We start from the raw sequence: 23,001 nt of genomic DNA on the forward strand, positions 1-23,001 counted from the left end.
CTTTATTGCATAGCTTCCTCCTTCTATAACATGCAGGGCAGTAGCTTTGTGCTTGCTACATTTCTCTTTTTCCCCAGAGTAGACTCGTCTTTTAAATTCACTAAAGCAAGAGAGCAATGAAAATGCAGTTGAGTATATCATGAAATGATATAGTGTTTTTCAGTAAATTAAAAAAATATAAAAAACCTTCATTACAGCATTTTTCTTATTTTTTCCTGACAGCTATTTACATGCAAAGAATATTATCCACAGAGACATGAAGTCCAATAGTATCCTTTTCTGATTTAATTGTATTTCCTTTAATGTGAGGGTGATTGCTTATTTATATGGAGTGCTTTTATGAGGTTTAAATAGCTGTTTCAAATGTATGCAACTTACATAATGAGTAATTCCTACTGATGACTAAGAAGCCACTTTCTAGCAAGCACTTTCGTAGAACTTGCATGCTTACTTTCCTAATTGTTGGTGTAAAGGTGAAATAAAGATGTGCAACTTCACTTCTGTGTACTTCAGAAGTGGCCCGTTTTAATCTAATAGTGTTTATGCAGTGTGTCTCTATTATACAAGTACTGTATTGGACAGAAGCTGCACTCTTTACTTGATGGGGCTGTATGCAAGTGCATGCTTACATGTATGCACACGTGTTTTTGGTTACTGTTTCCCATATTTTTGTTATTTAAAATGCCTTAATCTTAATTTAAACTCCGGAAAACAGAAGCTTTACCAATATATTTCTTACAAAGATATGAATTTATTAATACATATGGAATAAAATGATGTTTTTCACCTTTGAAAATTTCTGCTTTTGAAACTGCTAAATAGAGTATCTATTGAGCTAGCTACATAAATGGAAATTTCCTTTCATAAAATGTGAACAGTGTGTTTTGCAAAGGGCATTATAAATAACACCCCAACTTCAATAGTTATCTAAAGTAAGAGGTTTCCCATTTTCAACTAGGCTATAAGAACAATCATTTTAGAATATAGGAGTTGAGTATATAGATGTTTAGGCGTTTGATTCCTGATAATTGTAGCAACTTCTGTGAAATTTTCCCTTCAAATTATTACACTTAATGAGAAGCAGGTGTTTCTGTCATGCTTACACATCTGACTCATCTTTTTGAACTTAAAACTTTCTTAAATATAATTGTAACATGATTCTTCTGAAAATACCCCCAACAAAATGCTAGCTGTCAGTCTTCGTAGAAGTACCAAGTAGTACAAACTTGAGTGTTTCCTATTGAAAGAGATTCCTTTTCTAAGTCTCAGAAGATCTGCAAGAGTGTCTCTGGATGTCATTTACTTAAGACCTCCTGAGTCACTGACACACTGACATTTTGATGAGCTAGAACAGAAATTAGCTGTGTTAAAGATAAATGTACAAATTGTGCTGAAACATCTAGTATCCTTTTGTCTCAAGTGTTAACTCTATAAATATGGATGCTGTAAAAAAAATTTTTTTTTCCTGTATTTAAGATGCAATTCATAGCAGGTACAGAAAATAAGCAATGATCTTGGATTAGTTGACTTGTATTTGTGATGACCCTGACCCGAGCACTTTAGCCATGTCAGAAAATACAGTTCTTTTCTACAGAATTTCTTTAACAGATGTTTAGATATATTTCTTCATGAAGGCCTCACAGTGAAAATAGGAGACTTTGGTCTGGCAACTGTAAAATCCAGGTGGAGTGGATCTCAGCAGGTGGAACAGCCCACTGGTTCAGTCTTGTGGATGGTGAGAAAAGTGTTTTACTGCTTTTAAATAGTTTTCTTTTGTTAATACATACTTTGTCAGTTGAAGACTGTAACTTATATTTGACAAAGCTTTAAATCAAAATGATTCTTAATATGTGCTGTTAGTACTGTGTAGACTTTTATCCAGTGATGTAAGACAAAGAAAAGTTTAAAAATGAAGTGCTGGAGTGCTTAGTTTTCTCAAAGTAGACACCATCCTCATGTGAATTTAATTATTCTCCTTTTGAGTTTGGAGTTGCTGTACGCATCCAGGGCAGAGCTAGGGTTGCCTGTGGAATTCCAAGGAGCTGTCCAAGGGAAGAGGAGAACCTTTCTCTTGCAGTTAACTTGCCTTTCCCCAATTAGGCTTGTCTCACTGCAGAGCAGGATTTAATTGGATTATGGTGGATTTGTGAGATTGCCGAGACCCTGTCTTTCTCTATGTTGAGCACCACGGCCTATTCTTCACCTGCTCCCTCATTGGGACTTGGCAACATCCCTTCTTGAACACGTGCTGAGCACATGTTCAGTGGCACTGGCACACCAGTGGGGAAAAGACAGGCAGTGCCCCTTGGGGCAAGGGTGTGAACACAATTTATCTTTGGTACTGTGATATGATGCCTGATGTGTGCCAAGATACTGTTTTTATGTCCATGAGTTCTCCTTACCCTGGATGAGATAAGTTTTGAGACAGCTCGGAACCATTACAGATGAACATCAGTTTGTGCATGGACATTCCTAAGATGTACTGAAAAATTTAGGGAATTTTCTTTTTGGTAATGTTACTGCACAGTCCTTAGACTAGTAGAATCTACTAGTCCTAGTAGATTCCTAACAATTGTCTTTCCAAATTAATTTCTGCATGCATTTAAAAGCCATTTCTCTGATTTTTTCCTTCATAAAAATGATCTGCAGAAATACTAACTTTTCAAATCTGCGGCTTGAACAGAGTAAATGAGAAAATTGCCAATTACCAGATTAAAAGGCATCATCAAAATCATGCTTAAATTTCTTACTTCACACTGTGGTATTAAATGCAGTATTCTTTTCAAATTTCACTTGACCTATTTTGGTTAATACATTGCAATTTACTTAGTTTTAGAACATAGACTGATTTCTGATATTTTCTGGCTTCCAGGTTAGGGCCTGCAGCTACATCTGCGGCATGTACTCCACTGAAGTGTGACAAAATAAAAATAACTTGCTGAATACTAAATAATAGTAAAATTTAAATCTTAGTTTTTTAGCACTGAGCAGGTGTTATTTAAACAGTTTAAGGTGTTACTTAAAATAGTTTTCTTTTTTAATACTTATGAGGCTGCTAGTCTTCATTGTTGCTTAAGTATCCATATTTTGAGAAAAGTCAGAAAGTATTCATTAAGAATTAAGATGCTTGGCCAAGACTTACTTGTGACACACAAATAAACTGAAACAAAATTAGAAAACTAGAAGCAATTTTTTAAGTCACACTTTTCCAAAAAGTATTTAAAAACTAACTTATTTAATAGTATAGCTATATACATAAAACAGGTCTTGGGGGAAAAAAAATCCTTTGCATTTTTGCTTTTTTAATTTTTTAATCATGTATTGACCAACTTTGAGTTTCCATTACACAGAAAAGAAATATCGATCCTGTTTGTTTGCAAGTTGATACAACCCTTTACTGAGGTTTCTGTTTTTCTTGTAACTGTAGTGGGATACTTTAACTGGTACCTTTTATACCAGTTAAATTAAGGGATGGACTTAGGAAAAAAGAATCTTAGGGAATTAATAGGAAAGCTGTTTTGATGGTGTCACATTGTTTCTTCTATTTTCTTTAGCTTCAGGGCATAATTCTACTCTGTTTTGCAAAGACGCTGGAATGCTTCCCCCTTTCTCCCCCAGTTGTCGTCATATATATTATTTCACATTTTGCTTTCACATATCATTTAAATGTTTTCAGTATTGATTTTAGTAGAGATTAAATCAGTTAAGTCTATTAGAATTGATTTATATTACCTGCCTTCTCTGGGTTTTCTCATGAACAAATAGATTGGACATACTGTTAAGTGTTTGAAATAATACATGAAAATTTGGGAGCACTTAAAGTTTTGTTGGAGGAAGGATCTGAGTTCTGGTAACAATATAATGGAGTTTTTGTCTAGACAAAAATATATTTTACTAGTGTATGTGCACTTAGGATTTATTTATTAAATAACAATTATTTGTATATGTGTAGCTGGACTCAGGGGCAGCTTTTTGGAACTTCTGTGCTGAAATACAAAAGGAATAGTGCTCTTGTCAAGCAAGCATTTTTCCCTTTGTATACATCTATATCCATTTACGAATTGATGATGAATTGATCTCAGTTGTATGCAAGATGTAACAAAAATCAGTGTACATTTTCAAATGAGAATATTAATCATTTTTCGTAAATGCTGTGTTAAGTTCAAATTTTTTTTGTTTGTTTCTTTACTCTCAACAGTATTGTTTTTATAAGATGTAGAATAACAGTGGCTGAGCTTTTCTAGAGCCAACTTGTCATAGGTCTGAGGTATCACTTCACGCACTAGTTTTCGGTTGAGATCCCTCTCTCCTTTCCATTCCACTTCTCTTGTCCCTTCTGTTTTCATGTTTTGTTAATCTTGCTTTTAATACTTCTTTTTTTTTTTTTTCCTAAAGGCACCAGAAGTGATAAGGATGCAGGACAGTAACCCATTTAGTTTTCAGTCAGATGTCTACTCCTATGGAATTGTATTATATGAACTAATGACAGGAGAATTGCCATACTCCCATATAAACAACCGAGATCAGGTAAGAAACATATTCCTCAGAATACTGCATTTTATTTCTGATCATAGTGTATCTTGTTTTCTTCACGAAGCATAAGATGAAAACAAATGCAAAGCAAGAATTGAAATTTTGTTTACATCATGCTTCATATCAGCAGTAGCACTGCATACAGGAATGTTTTACAGTAAAATAAACAGTGACAATTACTAAAGGGAAAATAATTTCTCATTTAAAAATATGCTCTGTTAATCTATTTAGGGCTGAAAGGCATTTGCTAATTAAGTAAAATCTTGGTATTTTATATATTAAAAGTTATGTGAAATTTCCCTTTTGATGTTAAGAATTCTGCTTAGAAAAGCAAAGTTGGATTCTGTGCTTTTTAATAAGTAAATAAACTATTGTCAGACCTTTTAGCATTGAGTGTTAATTTGCATGAATTACATTTACTAAGTTTTGATCTTACCAAGTCAGCTAACAGATGATTATAAAGAAACGCGTTAAGGATCGAAATCTCAACTGTTCTATTTAGTTGAATGCTTTTGCCTACCAAGTGTAGAACTAATTCATCACTGAAGCTTTTCTTCTGCAGGGCATGGACTTAAAGCAGATCCTTCTGAGCTCTGCTTTAATCTCCACCTGATCTCAGTGGATTTTCTTTCTTTCTTTTCTTTTTCTTTTTTTCTTTTTTTTTTTTTTTAATGAAGATCTAATAATGAACAGTGTATGGGAAAAATGCTAGACTTCAGTCCCTAGAATGTTTTGCAGTTTGTATTTCAAGCAGGAGAGGCCAATTCTGTTAAGTTAGTTAAAAAAAAAAAAAAAAAAATTACCAGATTAATAGTCTTATCAGTATAGTATAGTCAACTATTAAGATAACTGGAAGTCTGATGAAAATCATAAATGATAACTCTGTTAACTTTGATTTGAACAGATGATGTATTTTCCAACAAAAAAAATCACTTTACTGTTTTTCTCAAAAAAAAATCCAAACAAACAAAAAACCCCTTATCCTAAGCAAAAAATAATCTGTCATGATGCCTTAGTTATGATGACCTCCTTCAACTTGGCATCTGTACATCTGTCATCTCAAGGTATTCTACTGATGCCTGAAAATACTGTTGTGCTGACAAATTGAGTTGTCATGCCAAATTGGCTGGCAACCAATAAGTATTAATGTTGAATGACATTTGTCACTATTCTGAATGCAACAGTACCTTCACTTACTGAATTTTATAAGCCACAGTGTTACTTAGATTGAATTATATCCTATATTATACAAAAGCTGGACCATTCTTTTAGTTAACCTGTTTCAACAAAGCTGTAAGGTTTTGCCAGTTTGTGCACCTTTGGTACTTGTGTTTAATCACTTTAGGACACTAAAACTTGTCAACCAGTGAAACAACTTTTATAACTTTGGTAGTTTTGCTAATTCTTTGTTCTTTTTTCAGATTATTTTTATGGTTGGCCGAGGGTATGCTTCTCCAGACCTCAGTAAACTGTACAAGAACTGCCCCAAAGCAATGAAGAGGCTTGTAGCAGATTGTTTGAAGAAAGTTAGGGAGGAACGACCTCTGTTTCCACAAGTAAGTGTTTTTTCACTATGTAAACGTGTAATAGTTTCAAAATATTTTATAAATGGCCATTAGAACATGAACCATTCTCAATGCATACACTAGTTACTTCAGAAAAGGAAAGTAGATAGTAGGAATACAGTGCAGCAGGCTTCCTATTTTTATGTTGACTCGTATGTGCATCTTTCATATGCAAAGCAATGTTACGACCAATACTAGAAAAAATTTGCTTTTGACAATTGACGATTTAAAAGGCAAGTAAAAAAAAAATAATAAAAATAAAGCCTATATTTATATCAACGTTTTATTTTAGTGTGTATGAAGGGAGACAAGTGACCATTCCTACTTGCCTTTCCCAAAACTTGAACATGCAAACAAAGTTCATTTGGGGATCTAAATTCATCTTGCAGTTTTCAGTATATTCACATAGCATACTTTACCTTATCTTGCCCTTTTAAGGATGAAGATACTTTCTCGTACTCATTAAATACCTAAAATTAAATATCAGCAGATTCTGGGAAAATACTCTCTATCTGTTACAATCAAGTATAAATTTTTCTGTTTAAAAGGTTCTTTCTAAATTTTGTTTTCTAAACGGTAAGTCTTTTGGGCAGATTGTGCAATTTTTTCCCTGTTACTGTCCTGGAGACTTGTATAGATGCTTGCTAATTGATCATGATGTAGATTAAATATTTTCCCATCCTCTAAAATGAGATGAAACTCCTCTTAGCAATGACATGGTACAGTTCGATTGTTCAAACTGCATACTGCTGGAATATTGTTTTAAATGCCTCCAAGTAGCATATTGCTGCTCTTAAGAGATGCTTAAAGCCACAAATAATGAAGATTGAAGACTAAAAAGACTTTTCAAGTAGCTGTTTCTAACAAGGTTTTTCTTTATTTTTGTTTTCCTCAGATACTGTCTTCCATTGAACTGTTGCAACATTCGTTACCGAAAATCAACCGGAGCGCTTCTGAACCATCTCTGCATCGTGCAGCCCACACAGAGGACATAAATTCTTGCACATTAACATCTACAAGGCTACCTGTTTTTTAGGATTGTGCTCTCCTTCATTTGTTCTCCCCAATAATGGGAAAGGAACAGAAATAATGGAAGTTGTTTTTTATGCCTCAGTGTACAGGATCAGTGCCAGCAGGATTATCTGCTTCCCAGTTTTAAGAACAAGCTGCTAAGGATTTCTGCAGTTCTTATCCTGCAGGGACATAGCTCCACATTACCTTTTTCTACCATTTCTTTTACTGGGATAGAGTAACAGACTATAATCAAGAGATCTATTACTATTTTTTTAATAGATGCACTTGAGCCTTATTTTTCCCATACATGGAAGAGATGGATGTTTCTTTGGCAGTGTTTCTGGATTGATTTGAATTTGTTGATAAATTGGTATTTTTATAGCAAGGATGGCTTGACTCGGCATTTGAGGAAAGATAATGCATTATGGTGCTCTTTGATTGCTCCATGCCATATGCCACTTTAAGTTGGGGGAGTTTTACCTGAAAGGGGTATCTGCAAACAAGACTGAGGGAAGAAGAAAAAAACTTTCTGAAAAGCAGCTCCTGCCTAAGAGCGTTCATCAAGCCAACGAAATAAGTTAAAATGCTAATTCAACACACAATAGTTTTGCAATAGTTTTGCACATAGAAGAAAAACTCTTGCAAAGGAATGGAATATATTCTAAACTGTACTGCTCAGAGAAGGAAGCTAGCCAGTCTTGCTACGGTCATCTTCAGTAACTTAAGCAGCTTATTTTGGTACTATTGACTTGTTTCTTGCAGCCCAATGAGGCGTTGAGTGCGGAAAGATGGGCTTTTGTAGCTGAGAAAAGCTAATTAACATTATCAGTATACTTCTGCAAAATGAGCATAGTCTTCATCCCATCTGAAGCTGTCATCGGAGAGATGCACTATCAAGAGGAAACTGAGCATATGCAGTTTTTCTTGCTGATTTGGGTTTTAATTTTGTTTTTATTGCTCCTGAGAAAATGCATTTATTGTAAGCCAAGGTTCCTCTGATTATCTTATTTTAATAAAATAAATTAAATTTTAGGTTTAAGATTGAATGTCATCATTTGACATAGTATACATTTAACTTGTATATACATCTAGCTTTGAAAAAACTCAGAAAAGTACATTCTGAATACTTTTTAAAGTTATTAGGTATTAGCAGTTTTCTGTAAAATCACAGTTGATATGACAACATGCAAGTATGTTTCCAATCACTTTCATTACAAGATGGTTCTTATTCTACTGTCATAATCTTACAGTAGCATCTGCGCATTTTAAGATATGCATATTAAGGTACTTTCAAGCTATTTAACTGCACTGGTTTTGCTCTGCATTTCATCTTCCACAAGTCTGTTCTTTACTTAGCTAGAAGTGAATGTTTTGTCATGCCTGAACTCTGCAGATCACAAAATTAGGTGGTTTGGTTTAAGATTTCTTTTGTTTAATAGCATTCTGTTCAAGTATGTTCATTAGAGAAAGAATGGAAGCCAAATTTCCATTCTAGGAAGGGAAGCTTGGGATTTTATGTGCTTCTCTGTATGGGGCTGCTATCCTAAGTTGTTGCTGAAGTCTAATGAGTGAATAGAAATGACGTCTGTAACCAACATTGTCTGAGTCTAGACTACTGCTTAATATTTGTTACGCAAAGTGGAGATGATTCCTGTGAATTTTGCCCACTTACTAACATATGCAGTTGTCAACTGCCTTTAACAGAGTTAAAGTAGTCTTTTTAGCTTCTTAATTTGCAGCAAGAGGAAAAAAAAAAAAACACGTAAAGCTATTATGAAAGAGAATTTCAAGCAATCAAGGAAATTAAGCCTGAAACCTACTAAAAAAAAATTACATTTAGACTCTTTGTCCTCAAAATAAATGTTAGGCCAAAGCTTCATGTAAAATTACACGAAGGGCAGAATATTAACCCCTAGGTAATAATTGAGTGTGACTAAGATGCATGCTGAAAGAACTACTTTGAGGAAAAGTGTGTTCATATAGTTCTTTATGGGATTTAATAATATTATTAACTGCAGCCTTCTCTGAACTTCATTTATATCTCCCTTTATTGCTGTGTTAGTAAGAAAATATTTTAAAAGGAAGAGGATTGGAAAGCAGTTAACTCTAAATTTTAAAGAGAATGGTTTGGGGAATTCAAAGCAGGTTATGTATCTCTTTAAACATTTTTGATAAAAGCAAGATTTTTTTTTACCACTATGAGTTATCAGTTTAAATGGATGAAAGATGTTAAAGTGAAGAATTTAACAAGTTTGAATTTCTAAGCCTTATTGCTCTTGCATTAAAACTTGTCTTTAATATAGTGCTCAGGCAGTTTTGTAAAACAAGCTATCTTTTCCAATTTCAGACTATTGTTACCTGGTTTTATGTCTCTCCTCAGGGTAAAGTAAATCAAAAGTATCCTTTTTAGCTGTAAAGAACAGGCTCTCCAGTGGGTGCTTTACACACACTCACCTCAGTTTGTTACTGGAAATATTAATCTCTTCCAAGACAAACATGCAGGAGTATGCTAGAAACAAGCTTCAGCAGGGAGGCTAAGTAGTGTAAATATTTTGAGTAAAAAGTAATGTCTAGGCAAGAAGTCTTGAATGTTCATACTACGGTACTGAATCTCCTTCTTGGTAATATTTCATCATATTCCTTCACCTTTGCAATTAGTGATGAAAAACTACATGGCAATGTGCCTTACTAGACTAAGACCCTGGATAGTGACTTTATATGCCACTCTTAAGAAACAAAGTTGAGCAATTAGAGTTTATAGATCCTTATTGGCTAAGGACTAACTAACTGCACAATAAGCATTGCTAAGCATTAACATTAGGACAGAAATAAGTTTGGGGGAAAAGTGAAACTTCCTAGATCCAAACAGAGAGCAGTAATTTGCACATTCAGTTTTTGGAAGCCAGTAGAGGTAGAAGTTCTCTCTGTTCTATGGGAGCCCTTATAGAAATGTAACATTTTCACTGAGGAGGTTTCTCAGCTTCAGTTTTGAGTAGAAATGCTAGCGAGCAGGTGAAGCAACTAATCTTGAAGTCAGTGTGGTGGGAACAGCACCATTATGAATGTCTGAATCCCAGATTAAGGTCCCTGTTCTGCTTAATGTTTATGCTAGTGACCCAAAAACTAGTTTCTGACCATAAAGATTTTTTTTTTGCAAAACTACTATTACTTTAAATATATTTTCTTCCCCCACAGTAAAAAGAATTTTTGTCTGCTCAACAGTCAAGCTTTCTGAGATGCTCGAGTCTTGAAACACGTCCTATGCAGACAAGCAACCTTTCCAGGTATGCAGTCTCATCTTCTAACTATCAGTTAAAATTGCCCTTCTATTTGACTTTAAGATTATACGCTGAATTGGCTTGAAAAAGGCCTGTATTTTGCTTGTCAAATGTCTTAGTGCTGTATTATTCGGTAGGCATTTAAGTTTTTGTCCAGATAGGTTTTAGTTTTAACTGGAAAATTAATATAAATAACATAAATGACATTAAAAAACAGAACTTAAAAGCAGATTGCTTTTGTTCAAAGTATAATTAAAAGCCAAAGCTTAAATTGAAGCTCAAAGTTTTTAATCTATGGGTTGCAAAAGTTTCAAACTGAAAAACAATTTAGTAACATGGGACAGAAGTTGTCTCAGAAGAGATGTGCTTTAATACCTACCTTCCTGTACCTTTAACTTTGTTGTCCTTAACCAGAAAAAGGCAAATCAGCAGGAGGAAATCAAGAGTCCTACTCAGTAACTGTTACACTGGAAGGTAGCCAGCTGCCAAAAGTGGAAGACAGACTATGATGGAGAGCACTAAAGACAGTCTGCACAAAAAGCTATGGTGTAGCCATGCTAAGAGTTACTTTTATGGACAATAATTGAACCTTTACATGCCATCTATTAATAGTGCCTACTGGCTGTGCCTGGTGACTGGGGATACATGGAAAGGGAGCATTTATTATAGTAATATATTATGGTTTCAGAAAGACAAATACCTTAATATGTTACAAATACATAAAAAAGGAAAAGCCTAAGCTTCTACCAGCCACCGTAAAAAACAAATTGCTTCTACTGTAATTGAAATGATTTTTTTGTACGATTGCAAACTATAAGATCATTGATATAAGGAGCTCAGAAAATAGTCTTGGTTAGTTCATTTAATTTTGGCTACTTCATTTAACCCAAGCCAAGGTTTTCCTTCACATTAAATACATTTGAACTTGTTAAACTGAACAAAAATTGAAGTATTACTGTTGCAATTAATATTGGAAGTTACTTATTCCCATTATATACGTTTAAAAATCTGATCTGTGTTGTAACTTAATTTTGTTGTATGTTGTGATTGCAGTGTTGGTACCACTGCTCTGCCTGCATATATTAATGAGTATAGTTGTATTTGCCTTACAACAAATGCTCTAGGGGACACTTCTCAGTGTCCTGTAATTAAGATAGAACAATTCAATAGCAGGACCCAAACTTGCACAGTCCTTGACAGCCAGGTCCCATTACTGAATTACTCACTGTAAGAATACAGTAAGCTTTCTCTTTTCCCTTGAACTCTAGGTACTTTGAGGTATAATGTATTAAGCTTTAAATCTCCTGTTGGAAGAAAAAGCTACACTGACCATTATTCCTAGTTAATATTCCTAAGTACACGTTAGTTGACTTAAGGAAAAACAAACAAACAAAAAGCCAGCCCAAAACAGATTTAGTAACAGCCTTTAAGAGCTTAAGCTTTAAAGAGTAAGAGAAGAGCTGTATTTACACTACCACTCAATTTACAAGACAGCATGTTAGGCAAAAGAAAGAACCCTGTGGGATTAAGGGATTTTTTCATGCAATCAATTTAGTTTTTGTATGTCAATAAAAATTCTAAGATATATTTTATCTGAAAGATTTACCAGGACTCCACAAGTGAACCACAGGGCACATTCATTCCATCTGTACTGCAAAAAGTAAATAGATAGCTGGATTGCTATACAAGAAAGCACTTTTAGTTCTTTTTATTGAGAAGTAGCAGACTCTTCATCAGCCCCAGAAAGATGCATGAAAAGTTCTCCAAGTTCTGTTACTTCATCATCTGTGCTGGACACAGTCCTACTTTCTCTGTCTTCAATAAAGTCCCAGAGGCGAACAGAATTGAAGAACTGGAATAGGAGAAAATCTGATTTAGCATGAACCAGTGCTTGTCACTTTTTAATCACAATATTTCCCATATCAGTCCCATTGCTTCGTTAAAAAAAAAAAAAAAAAAAAAGTTATGTCTGGAGATAAGACTCAAAAGCTGTGTTTGCACTAGTATTTACTAGCACCCTCCACAATACTTGCTGTTTAATTAAGTTCAAAGTGACAACCACTGTTTAATGTTACAATGCGAATAATAGTTTAGGTCAACCCAGCTAATATTAATGAGCTGTATTTAACTACTTTTAAAGTACTACACCAGCCTGGATCATTCAGAACATTGGCCAAGGAACAGCAAATATTTGAAATGGTTTTAACCTTTTCAGCTGGTCATACTAACAGCTGTATCCAGTTAAATGAGATTAGTTTTTAATACTATAGGTGAAAGCTCTAACTGTGGAATTCCTTTGAAGAAAAGTTTGCAATTAGAAGGACTGGTTTAAAAACAAAAACCAAACCAACACTGTGCTCTTAAATGAAAGGTAACTTCTCCCATCCTTAATAAAACACCTTTGCCTTTGAGAGAAGTTTTCTTGACTTCTAAAATGTTTATTATAAAGCACAAACTTAGAGAAGTATGACTTTATATTCTAAGAGTGTTTTTAATTACAGTTGACTTGAGTATTCCCTTACCCGCACAGTCCCCTCAGAGCTGAGCTGTTTCCTTGGTTTTTCAGGTTCAGCTCTCCTCCCATCTGGATATGCATGAAGGTAAAGACATTTTCCTCCAAAGGGGCAAGTTCCCTTTCCCTGTTCAAAGTACTTGCAAGCTTTTTTCCTGATTTGATTAGAAGAGAGAGTTATACCTTCAGGTAGCAAGAAGGTAAATACAGCTCAGACTCCCCTTGCTCAGGCGTATCTCCACAGCTGCTTATCTTGTCCTTAACTTAGTGATGCAAGGCATTGCACTCATTAACACTCCAAGAGTTTTGCTCTACTATTTCCTGATAGCAGTCAAAATAAATGGTAAAAATAATTAAAAGCGAACAAGGGAATACATAAGACAGCAGTACCTAGTATCTAAAAGTCTTAGAACACGGATACTTGAAGAATGCTATCTATAATGCAGAGATATATTTTCATCATAATGAACAAATCTGTTGCTATTTTTCTAGCATTCCTCCTCTATACTTTCTACCAGTTCACTTTTATGAACCAGTTCCTCTCATTGCCTCCCCTGGAAGGGCTGGGACAATACTCTTCGTTTGTTAATTGAAGCTTCCATCAGCCTTATTGTTCAACTAAGCTGTTTGGCTATGTGACAGTTTTTATAAAGGTGTTCCTAATCATGCACTGTTCTTTCATAGCAGTACTTTGGGGGTGAAGGTTAATGGATTGTTCTACAATGAAAAAGAGGAGGAAACTACAGGTAAATCACTATTTAATTTGTAACCTTAATACATAAGTAGTGGTGAAAATGATTCTTAGGACCTAGATACAGTGTCAAGTAGCAACTAAATGAACAAGAAAGCTCAACAACAAAAGAGGCAGTGCATTAAAAGCAAAACTGGTCTTAGATTAGAAGTGGCCTGTGACTGCCAGCCTTCTAGGTCTGACTTTTCTGAACAACCTCCTGTTTAAACATTCCTAACCACTTTTTACAAATTCTACATTGTAATAGGAGTCATGGTCAAATACAACAGAAATCCTGTGAATCCTGTGGAACATAAGAATTTATGGCCTGGCCTTCCACTCACCTGCAAGCATGTCCTGACCGTGCTTAACTTAGACATTTTGAGTAAAAGTGTTTCCAGTACTCAACTTCATTACAATCCAGTCAAATAGATGGGGAGGGGTTGGGGCTGCTCAGCCTGGCCCAGCCCCACGGGCAGGCCCAGGGACCCACGGCACAGAGAGTCAGACAGGGCTGCAGCTCGTTGGGGCTCAGGGCAGCCAGAGCTGCTGGTCAGCACTGAGCAGGGCTAGGGCATATCTGCAGGAGAGGAAGGTAATCAAACTAGAGAGAGAGTGGAAATCAATGCCACCCTCAGTAAAAACAGAGGGAAAGGTACATATTTCCAGTACTTAAGCGAGAGAACTAAGAATCATGGTTACAAGAATTGCCAGAGTGCCATGTTTTGTTCTCTCAGGTTGCAATATTGCAAGTCTTAGCCCCATTTGGGAGATGTTTTGCTTTGATCATATTCAGTCTACAGCTTCAACAGAGCGCACAAGCATGATTTTAATGAAGTTGCATTTGTATTTTTGCTAGTTTAGTAACTGGCTCTGTTGAAAAGCCTCCACTCCCATTACTGAACAGAATGCTAGGATCACCCCTGCTTTTAGCTCAAGACTCCCCTGTAATGAACATTGTTATTAGCACTTTTTTCATTCCGTGTAATGCCACATCATAAACTGACTACTCATAGATCTATTCATAAAGAACTTAAGCACAGGAAATTATGCATACAACACAGTGCATTACTGCAGTTAAGCAAAAACCCTTTATGTATTTTAATTCTCTCTTCTAAACAAGAGTTTGACAAGAGCCAGAAATCCAACTTGTAACATTACCTAACATCACTATTCTAATAAAGGTTACCTTATTTAGAACACTTGCCTGTTTTAAAAGTTTTAAAATTTGCCATTTTAAAACTGCACTGAACTTTGAACACAAAAACCATTACCTTCAAATTCCTTAATAATTTATAACAACAGAAACACAAGAGGGATGGGATACTGCAAATAAACAGTATCTGAAGATCCTCAGTTTAGAGTGAATGATACTGTTCAAATATTTCCCCTGAATAAAAGACAAAACAAGGCTGAATTAAAGTTTACTGGTGTAGTTACGCTTTCAGCAATTTTTCTGCTAGATGACTTCAGAAACTTAAAGCTTTCCAAGAAGCTTATAAGCTAGTGGTAACAGCTGTGCACAGAGTTAAGCAATGCATATTTGTTCCATAAGAGACGCTCCATATAGCACGTTTAAAGGTTTAGTGCACATCATAGAATAAAGCCACACAACCTTTTGCAAAATAGTCACTACATGTTCAGTTCAAGCACAAACAAACAAACACACACTACTTCTATACCATTAAAAGAAATGGGCAACGAGAGAGGTAATGGTATTTTACTGCCTTGTGATCTAAATAACCCTTACATATTCCAGGCAAGCAGAGATTTGCAAAGCTGTCCTTTAGCTGAACTCTCCAATGCTCTTAACAAGAAGGCAGATCTTTATTAGACAGTAAAGGAAATGAATTCATGTAATACTTTTTTCCCCATTTCCAGCAGACATTACAAAAGTTTTATGAAGTATTACCCTGTATTTCAAGAGGCCAGCCTAAAAATTGTATTTTCCTTCCCTATTTGTTTCCCTTAGTTACAGAAGGGCCTGGCATTACAGATGGTACAAAACACACACATCTAGCTTCAGGAAGTGGACTGAAATAGCCTCAAACTTTTCAGACCACAGTAGATCAGAACTAATCTACAACTATGACAGACCTTTGACAGAATTTTGCACAGTAATTGCAAAGCTAAATAAAAATGGTGTGCTTCTAAGAGAGAATGATGTTCTGTAGAATGGTTCATAATTGTGTAAAGAACTTTTAAAGAGAAATGCATTTTGATTGACTAAGTCTTAGAGTATCTTAAGGACAGTAAAAATAGTACTTGTAGTTAATGAACTTACCCCATTCCCTGCTTAAATGCCTCAATCAGCTTATTTTTCTGCTCCTGGTCTTCCACCCAATGTGCACTAGGAATGACAAACTCTGATATCACACGGCACTCTGGACAAGACCTAAATGGATCAAGACAAACGGCAAGGCTCTGTTACCTTCTGAGCGCATACTCCTTAACAGATTAGCTAAATAACAGTAGTTTCCTCGCTAAAAGGGAAGGGTTTTGTCATGCTGAAGTTTCAGGCAATGTTTCACAGACCAGTAGTGTATATGTATGTTGTAAGCATATGTATGTTGTTGTTCTTTGTTTTTTGGGTTTTTTTTAATGTTTCAGTTGAAATGATCCAGCCTGCATTTGTTTCAAGATTTGGACAAAAGTAACAGGCATTTCTCAAACATGGCTAAAGGGTCCCAGTACTCAGAAACAAACCGTATTAGTTAATTATTATGTGAGTGCTGCAGCTCCTACTCAGAGGCAAGCCAAACCAAATGAGTAACAAAAAAGAAGGGTCTCCAAGCCTTCCAAAATGTGGTCTGACTTCTGCCAGCACTGAATAGTTGCTCATTTGGTGGTTTTATGAGATGGATTTGTGCATTAGAAACTAGATCATGAATCAGATATGCAACTTCTGATACCTCAGCAAGCTTGGGAAAGGTTTTAAGGCTCCCTCCCCCACCCCAGTAAGTCTTGTAAAACACCTCTCTCAGCAGGCAGTGCCTTCACCGGTAATTCAAGTCTCTCCTTTAGAGGAGCTTCACAAACGCTGGCACGTTCGCTATTTTGAAGACATGTAAAAATATATTTTAAAAACTTGTATTCATATCTAATCCATACTCGAATCTGATTCAAGTGCATCTTTTCCAGAAAAAAAATCATAGCCACTACTGTGAACAGCAGGTCTCAGTACCAACCCACCAGGTGCTTTATACCAATACACAATTACTACACTTAAATTAAATTTATACTACAATTTAATTTATAATGGAGGTTGTAACAAAAAGTCTATTTTGGGTAAGGACTGTATATACTTCCAATCTTTGATGCAGGGTACTTACCTTCTGAGTGAAGAAAGTTTCCTAAGAGGTATTCAAAAGAAAAATCGCCCTAACTGGACTTTTAAGATAAGAAATAGAGGGGTATTTTAAGAGGAGCATATTTAGAATACATTTTATAGAGCTAGGAGACTGTGAGAGTGACAGAGCAGTGGCACAGGTTGCCCAGAGAGGTTGTGGAGTCTCCTTCTCTGGAGAGATTCAAGGCCTGCCTGGATGCAACCCTGTCTAACATGCTCTAGGTGACCCTGCTGAGCAGGGAGGTTGGACTAGATGATCTCCAGAGGTCCCTGCCAACCTTACTGATTCTATGAGACAAAGTCATTGAGTCAGAAACACACAAATGTGTGATCAATAGGACATTTAGCTTGAGTAAGCTATAATTTTGAGAAAATCCAATAATTAAGCATACAGAAAAAAGTTACATTTTTGCAAACAGGTTACTGTGGAGTAGGGAAGGGCACAAGTTAACAAGGTCCCAGCTACCTCACAGTCCATGTGCATGAATTTTCCTCATCATCAATGTAATGAGAGAGTAAGTTACAAAAGGTCAAGCTCTTCACATTTATTACAAGACAGCACCATATACGTGAACTGTTACCAAAGAGTACCTGAATACCAGTCCTGAAACTAGTTCTTTGCGTAGCCATACTCTAAAGTCTTGCACCTTTCCAGCACTTGGAACCAGAATTTTTTTAAACTCAGATCTTATTACTAACTAGCTGTGTTAATACTTACAGCTACAGAATCTGTTATGACCAGATTTATTTCCAGGCAAAGCCAGAGTACACAAGTGAGTCCACCTCGCTCAGGGGCCACAGAAAGAACAATCTGGTTAACATGAACTTACTTTATGATGGGATTCTCGAACTGCTTGGCACATCTCCACTGCCGGATGCAGGACAAACAGTAGGTGTGATTACAGTTGGACAGAATCCCAAACCTCCTCTCAGAGGCCGATGGCTTTTCATACACCACTTCCATGCAGATGCTGCACACTTTGTCCTGACTTGCCTGAAAGGCAAAGGCCTTCTCCATCTCATGCTCAAATGCTGCCATACACATCTGTCACAGGAGACACATAACTGGTTATTATGGTCCATATACCAGCCTGATCCTTGCAAAACAAGTGTCTATGAAAAGAATGTATTAAAGGAAAAACAAAGAACATTAAGCATATCATTGCTATCCTTTATCATAATAAAAGTTTAAGAATATTAAGCCCGATCACCTATTCCAGTCCTCCAGCATTCTCCTCAGCTTCAGAAATAAGGCTGCCTGAATGCCCTTGTTTTGCCCTCTTCCTGCATCTCTATCAAAGAACAGTAATTACACACAAGATGCTTCATCTACCCCCAGGAACTATCTATTCAAGGTCCAGAATGGCTGCCACATTCAAGATAAAACTGTTTAGCATAAGGCTATACTCCTCTTTACTGAGATACTAGATAAGCTTTACCCTATATAAAGGATTACAGTCTGTTTCTACTATCTTTCTTAGAGTATTCACAGTATCCAAGTAGAGACAGTCAAAAAAAAATCAATTTACTTTCACAACACTAAGGTGAGCTGGTGGCAATACTTGCATAGTTTTAACTAACTCTTGCTTTTCAACACGCAGGACTTGACAATGTAAACTTAAGAGACTTTTAAAAAATACACAAATAATTCTACATTAACAGCAGCATTTTGACATTTGCACCTTCTCCTCCAACACGCATCTCTGCTTCCACAGCTGACTAGAAGACAGCAACAGTGACAGGATACCTGCCGGGTACCAACTAGCTCCACGGAGAAGCGAGCACTCCTACCACTGCATGTGCTGCAAGAATTTGCAGACAGCACAAGAGCTGAGATTTAGACCCTGTGGATTCTACTCCAGGCTCTGTACAATTAAAATTTACACTAAAGCTTCTGGTCTTTTCCTCCTCCATCTTGAAAATGCCTGTTCATCAGTCCTGACCCAAATCAGGTAGACAAGCAGAGAGAAGAGCAGACCCTCAAGCCCATCTTCACACAACAAATTCCTTATCCAGCCTTCCTACCTCAAGTTCAGCTCCAAAAATCTCTGTCCTCTGTTCAGTTTGTTCCTCTTTTACACTGTCCTGAAAGCAGCCACACCAAGCTGGGACCGCTAAAGAAGGTGACTCAGGAGATTGGCAGGATGCTCTCTCTGAAAGCACCAGCCCTCCAGACTTCCTCCCCCCACTATACGTAACATAGCACGAAGACATCTGGGAAACTACAAAAGATGTTTTCTAGACAGAGTTCTAGGGTGTTTTGGAGAAGGCTGGAGGCAAGATTCCCATTAGGATAAAAGGCAGAGGAAGAAGTTGCCATGAGAGGCTACCTGCATCATTACTACCAATAGGTCTAAGTCCCAGATGCTTGAACAGGCCTCTCTCAGAATCATTTTATACCTTGACAAACTAAAAAAGCCCTCTGGAACAACAGGCTACTCTGCAGAACATATCTTTGGATTTCAGAGCAAGCAAAACAGGTCTTAGCACACAACATAGATTTCACACTGATTTCACATTAACATTACCATCTCATGAGCCTTCCTCTGTTCTTGATCAAAAGGGTGAAGTACTTGCAAGTTACATATTTCACACACGCTTCCATGGAGGTAAAGGCAGCGATCCCCGAAGTGGCATGCTCCTGCTGCAGCATAAGGGCATAACTGCTCTCCATCAACATAGGAACTTCCGGCTACTGGATCTTCCAGTCCGCTGCAGATAGCTTCCAAATATGAATGGGGCTTCATTTCCAGATTATCATTTTTGTCACTGCAACATACCAAATCACTTGTGGCACTGGGTTTCTGCTTTTCTTCATTCAAGCCACACAGATCTTAAGAAACAGAAGCATAATATGAACCATTCAAGGCACAGCATAAAACTCACACATGAAGCTTCACATAGTTTCTTTTTAATGATCGCCAGTTAGAAAAAAATGTATTTCCTTCAGATTAAATTTTCTCATTTCTAGGCTCCTTTCACTCACAAATCACAAGAACTTTTACAATCAAACTGCCTACAGCAAAACCCAAATATAAGTTTTTTTGGCTGTCTTCCGTTTACAAATAGAACAAACATCATTCAAATTCACATGTGGGCAACTGGCACATCAGGTGTAACAGGGAGACACAGGGCGGGGAAAGCATGCAGACATGCTAGTGACGGGGGGCTTGGCTCCCCTGTCCGGAGGTGTGGAAGAATGTGCCTGTGCTTGTGCTCTTCAGTGCTAGTTCAGTCCCCCACACGGCAATGCCTGACATTAAGTAGTCAAGTTTCTCAGCACTTCAAATGCCTCCATGTTGAGAACACAAGGCACAAGAAAATCTGAGGGGCTGGGAATCATGGGGGGGTGGGAAGGGAAAAAAGTCCTTCGGGGAACACCAGGTTAAAAAATAGCCAGTTAAAACTGATGTGGTTAAAAGCTACTGACTGGCATCAGTCTTTACAGAAAAGAGGTCTTATGAAGCAGGAAGGTGTACTACACCTCTACTACACCTCTCTAGCTGTCAGTGAATTTTAATTAATTAGAGGTGGAAAACTACCTAACTCCTATAAAAGATCAGAGGCAGGAATATTAGCATAGTACTCACTTCTGTCCCTGAGCACTAATGTCTTCTTTTCCCGTTTGCCAGTCTCGTGCAGTTTGCTCTTGATTACTGGTGCGCTGTGCGCTGGGCGAGGATTGTGCAGTGCTGTTGATGAAAGGGGAGGCGGCACAGGACCAGCTGCTGCTGCACCCCCCGATGCAGGAAGTCTGGTGTGATCATATCTACAAAAGAGAAAGTCAGAATAAAGGCTACAAAGATTAAACTCAGGGCACAGTGGAAATAGATAGGTCTTTGCCTTTATTTAACAAAAATCAAACTGAATAGTTGTCTTTAAAAAAGGGTTATTTTGACAAGAAGTTGACTTAACAGCTTAGTCCCTTTCAAAGCCAGGCCACAAGGTTTCTTAGGCTCCCTGAAACACCTAAGAAAATGGATGTCTCTGAGAGCACACCTATATTTTCTTCAGCAGAGACATGCAGCACAGCTGCAAAAACGTTATTGCATAATAGTGCATAATAAATTAAGATCTTCGTCATTCCCTCGCATGAACAGGTTTGCTGACATTTCTCAAGGAAGCAACATCAAAACACTGTGCTTTAACAAGTGACATTTTATGATCTCTCCTGTTCGCCTTACAAGCAGTAACATAAACTTTATGCCTCCACACCACAGGCAGAAGATGCAATATTTGAACCAGGCTAGGAAAGGACTCAGAACATACAGTAAAGCTCTGGAAAGATACTCCAGCAATAGAACAGAAGCAATCAGTGCAATAAAAAGGCTGGTCCAGTAAAGCCATGAACATGTCCTAGAATATTTTTGAAGGGAACAAGCAGATTCTCCATATTTGTTTCTTGCCCTGTACGTAGCTCCCACAAGTTTGCCATACATGTGAATAGCTTACATGCATCAAGTGCCCTGAACACCAACAAAGCAACTGGAGTAACACTGGCACACTCTGCAGTTGTCACTATTTCCCAGTCAGCATACTACGTAGTCCCAATGAATAATAAACTATTAATTCAGCTTGAGCAACTAAAGGAGCTTACAGAACACACTAACATTCAATCTTCCAATCCAGAACCAAATACAACTAAGCCATCGCAAACACAATGATGCTGTGAGATCTCCTGTTCACATCAACTGAGTAAAGCACTTTTGAAATGCTGCTCACTCCCATCTACTTCAATAATATGAAAAGTAAACAATTCTATCAAACATTATTTGTGCAAAGGTACACATCAAAGATTCTGTTTTCAATACTTAGTAGTTTTTAAAATACTACCAAGAACTGGGTGAAAACACACTTGAAACCTTAAGTTTAATTTCTACAAGGTAAGATAACTTGATGAAGCTAAAATAGAGCCAGATTGTAATGCATTCATAAGCTGGTTTTGGCAGAGGGGGGAAAAAAATCCATCACTTAATGTATCATTTCATGCCTTTTATCATTTTAGAAGTTTCATCCTTTGTTGATCTTCCATTCCCTGGAGTTTAAAGCCTACCGCATATGAACATTATTTCCAGTTCTGAAGAACCCAGTATTGCCCCAGAGTACGGCGCTTACCTGCACCGAGTTCCATAGGCGCACTGTCCCTTCTGGTAGTACTTGCAGACAGTAGACGGCTTGCTTGTAGATAAGTCATGGGAGAACAGGCACTTGCTTCCCTCCCGACACACTCCTTGCATGTAATACCTGAGGGAGAAGCAGTTATGGTCACAGACATCTGTTTCACATGAGCTCGGCTACCAGTGGTTTACCTCCCAGAGGAACCTCCGAATGGCACTTCCAGCTCCAGCCTGATCCGTGCTCCTTCTCAGAAGGGAAACCCTCTACCGGGAAACGCTGCGAAAAGCAGCTGCGAAGCCCTCTGCACCCCCGCCGGCCTGGGAGCCCCCGGCGGCACCTCGCGCGGTGCTCGCCGCCGCGCCTGGCCAGCTACGAGGCCGCGGGCAGCTGCTGCCGAGCGGCGGGCGCCGCGGAAAGGAAGGCGGAGCGGCTGCCGGAGCGGGGCCGCGGGGCGCGCACGGGCCCCGGGCGAGGGGCAGCGACCTCGTCGTCACCGTGGGCCGCGGGCCCCGAGCGGCCGGGCCGGGCCGGGCCGCGCCGCGCCGCGGAAGGTACGGGCCGGGCCGGGCCGGGCCGCGCCGCGGGAGGTACGGGCCGCGCCGCGCCGGGCCGGGCCGGGCCGCGCTCACCTGCAGGTCACCTCCTTCGTGCTCATCTTCGCCCCCGCCCCGCCGGCGCCGCCGCCCGGCCGGCTCCCCGCGCCGCGCGCCCTTGGTTCCGCTCAGCCCCGGGAGGAGGCGAGGCGGGGCCGGCGCCTCCCTCCGCCGCCCGCTCCCGCCCCCTCGCCAGCCAGCGGAGGGGACGCTATTCCCCGACGTACCGCGCCATGGCAGGCTAGAGCGTCGCTCGTGTAAACCATAGAGGCGGCAGGCGGGGCGCTGGGTTTGCCGGGCCAGGAGGGC

At 38.3% G+C, this 23,001-nt stretch overlaps 2 protein-coding genes across 7 annotated transcripts in view; one reads left to right on the forward strand and one right to left on the reverse strand.

Annotated features, from left to right (window-relative positions):
* The window catches only part of RAF1 (Raf-1 proto-oncogene, serine/threonine kinase), a 79,686-nt gene extending 71,535 nt beyond the window's left edge, over window positions 1–8,151 (forward strand). For all 6 annotated transcript variants that reach the window (XM_062586005.1, XM_062586003.1, XM_062586007.1 and 3 more), the window contains 5 exons: window positions 223–269; window positions 1,617–1,735; window positions 4,396–4,527; window positions 5,955–6,089; window positions 6,994–8,151. In XM_062586005.1, coding sequence (XP_062441989.1) covers window positions 223–269; window positions 1,617–1,735; window positions 4,396–4,527; window positions 5,955–6,089; window positions 6,994–7,134 — 574 coding nt within the window. In that variant the 3' untranslated portion in view covers window positions 7,135–8,151. The remainder of the gene's footprint in view (window positions 1–222; window positions 270–1,616; window positions 1,736–4,395; window positions 4,528–5,954; window positions 6,090–6,993) is intronic.
* Window positions 8,152–12,067: 3,916 nt separating this feature from the next.
* On the reverse strand, window positions 12,068–22,828 carry MKRN2 (makorin ring finger protein 2). The gene is made up of 8 exons (XM_062586010.1): window positions 22,729–22,828; window positions 22,097–22,225; window positions 20,572–20,750; window positions 19,510–19,814; window positions 17,812–18,026; window positions 15,917–16,027; window positions 12,913–13,057; window positions 12,068–12,242 (listed from the first exon to the last, which is right to left on the reverse strand). The coding sequence occupies exons 1-8, from the start codon at window positions 22,752–22,754 to the stop codon at window positions 12,099–12,101; spliced, it is 1,254 nt and encodes a 417-aa protein (XP_062441994.1). The 5' UTR covers window positions 22,755–22,828; the 3' UTR covers window positions 12,068–12,098.
* Between the last annotated feature and the right edge of the window lie 173 nt (window positions 22,829–23,001).

This window comes from Rhea pennata, chromosome 12 (genome assembly GCF_028389875.1).
Source record: "Rhea pennata isolate bPtePen1 chromosome 12, bPtePen1.pri, whole genome shotgun sequence".
In the NCBI taxonomy this organism is placed as follows: Eukaryota; Metazoa; Chordata; class Aves; order Rheiformes; family Rheidae; genus Rhea; species Rhea pennata.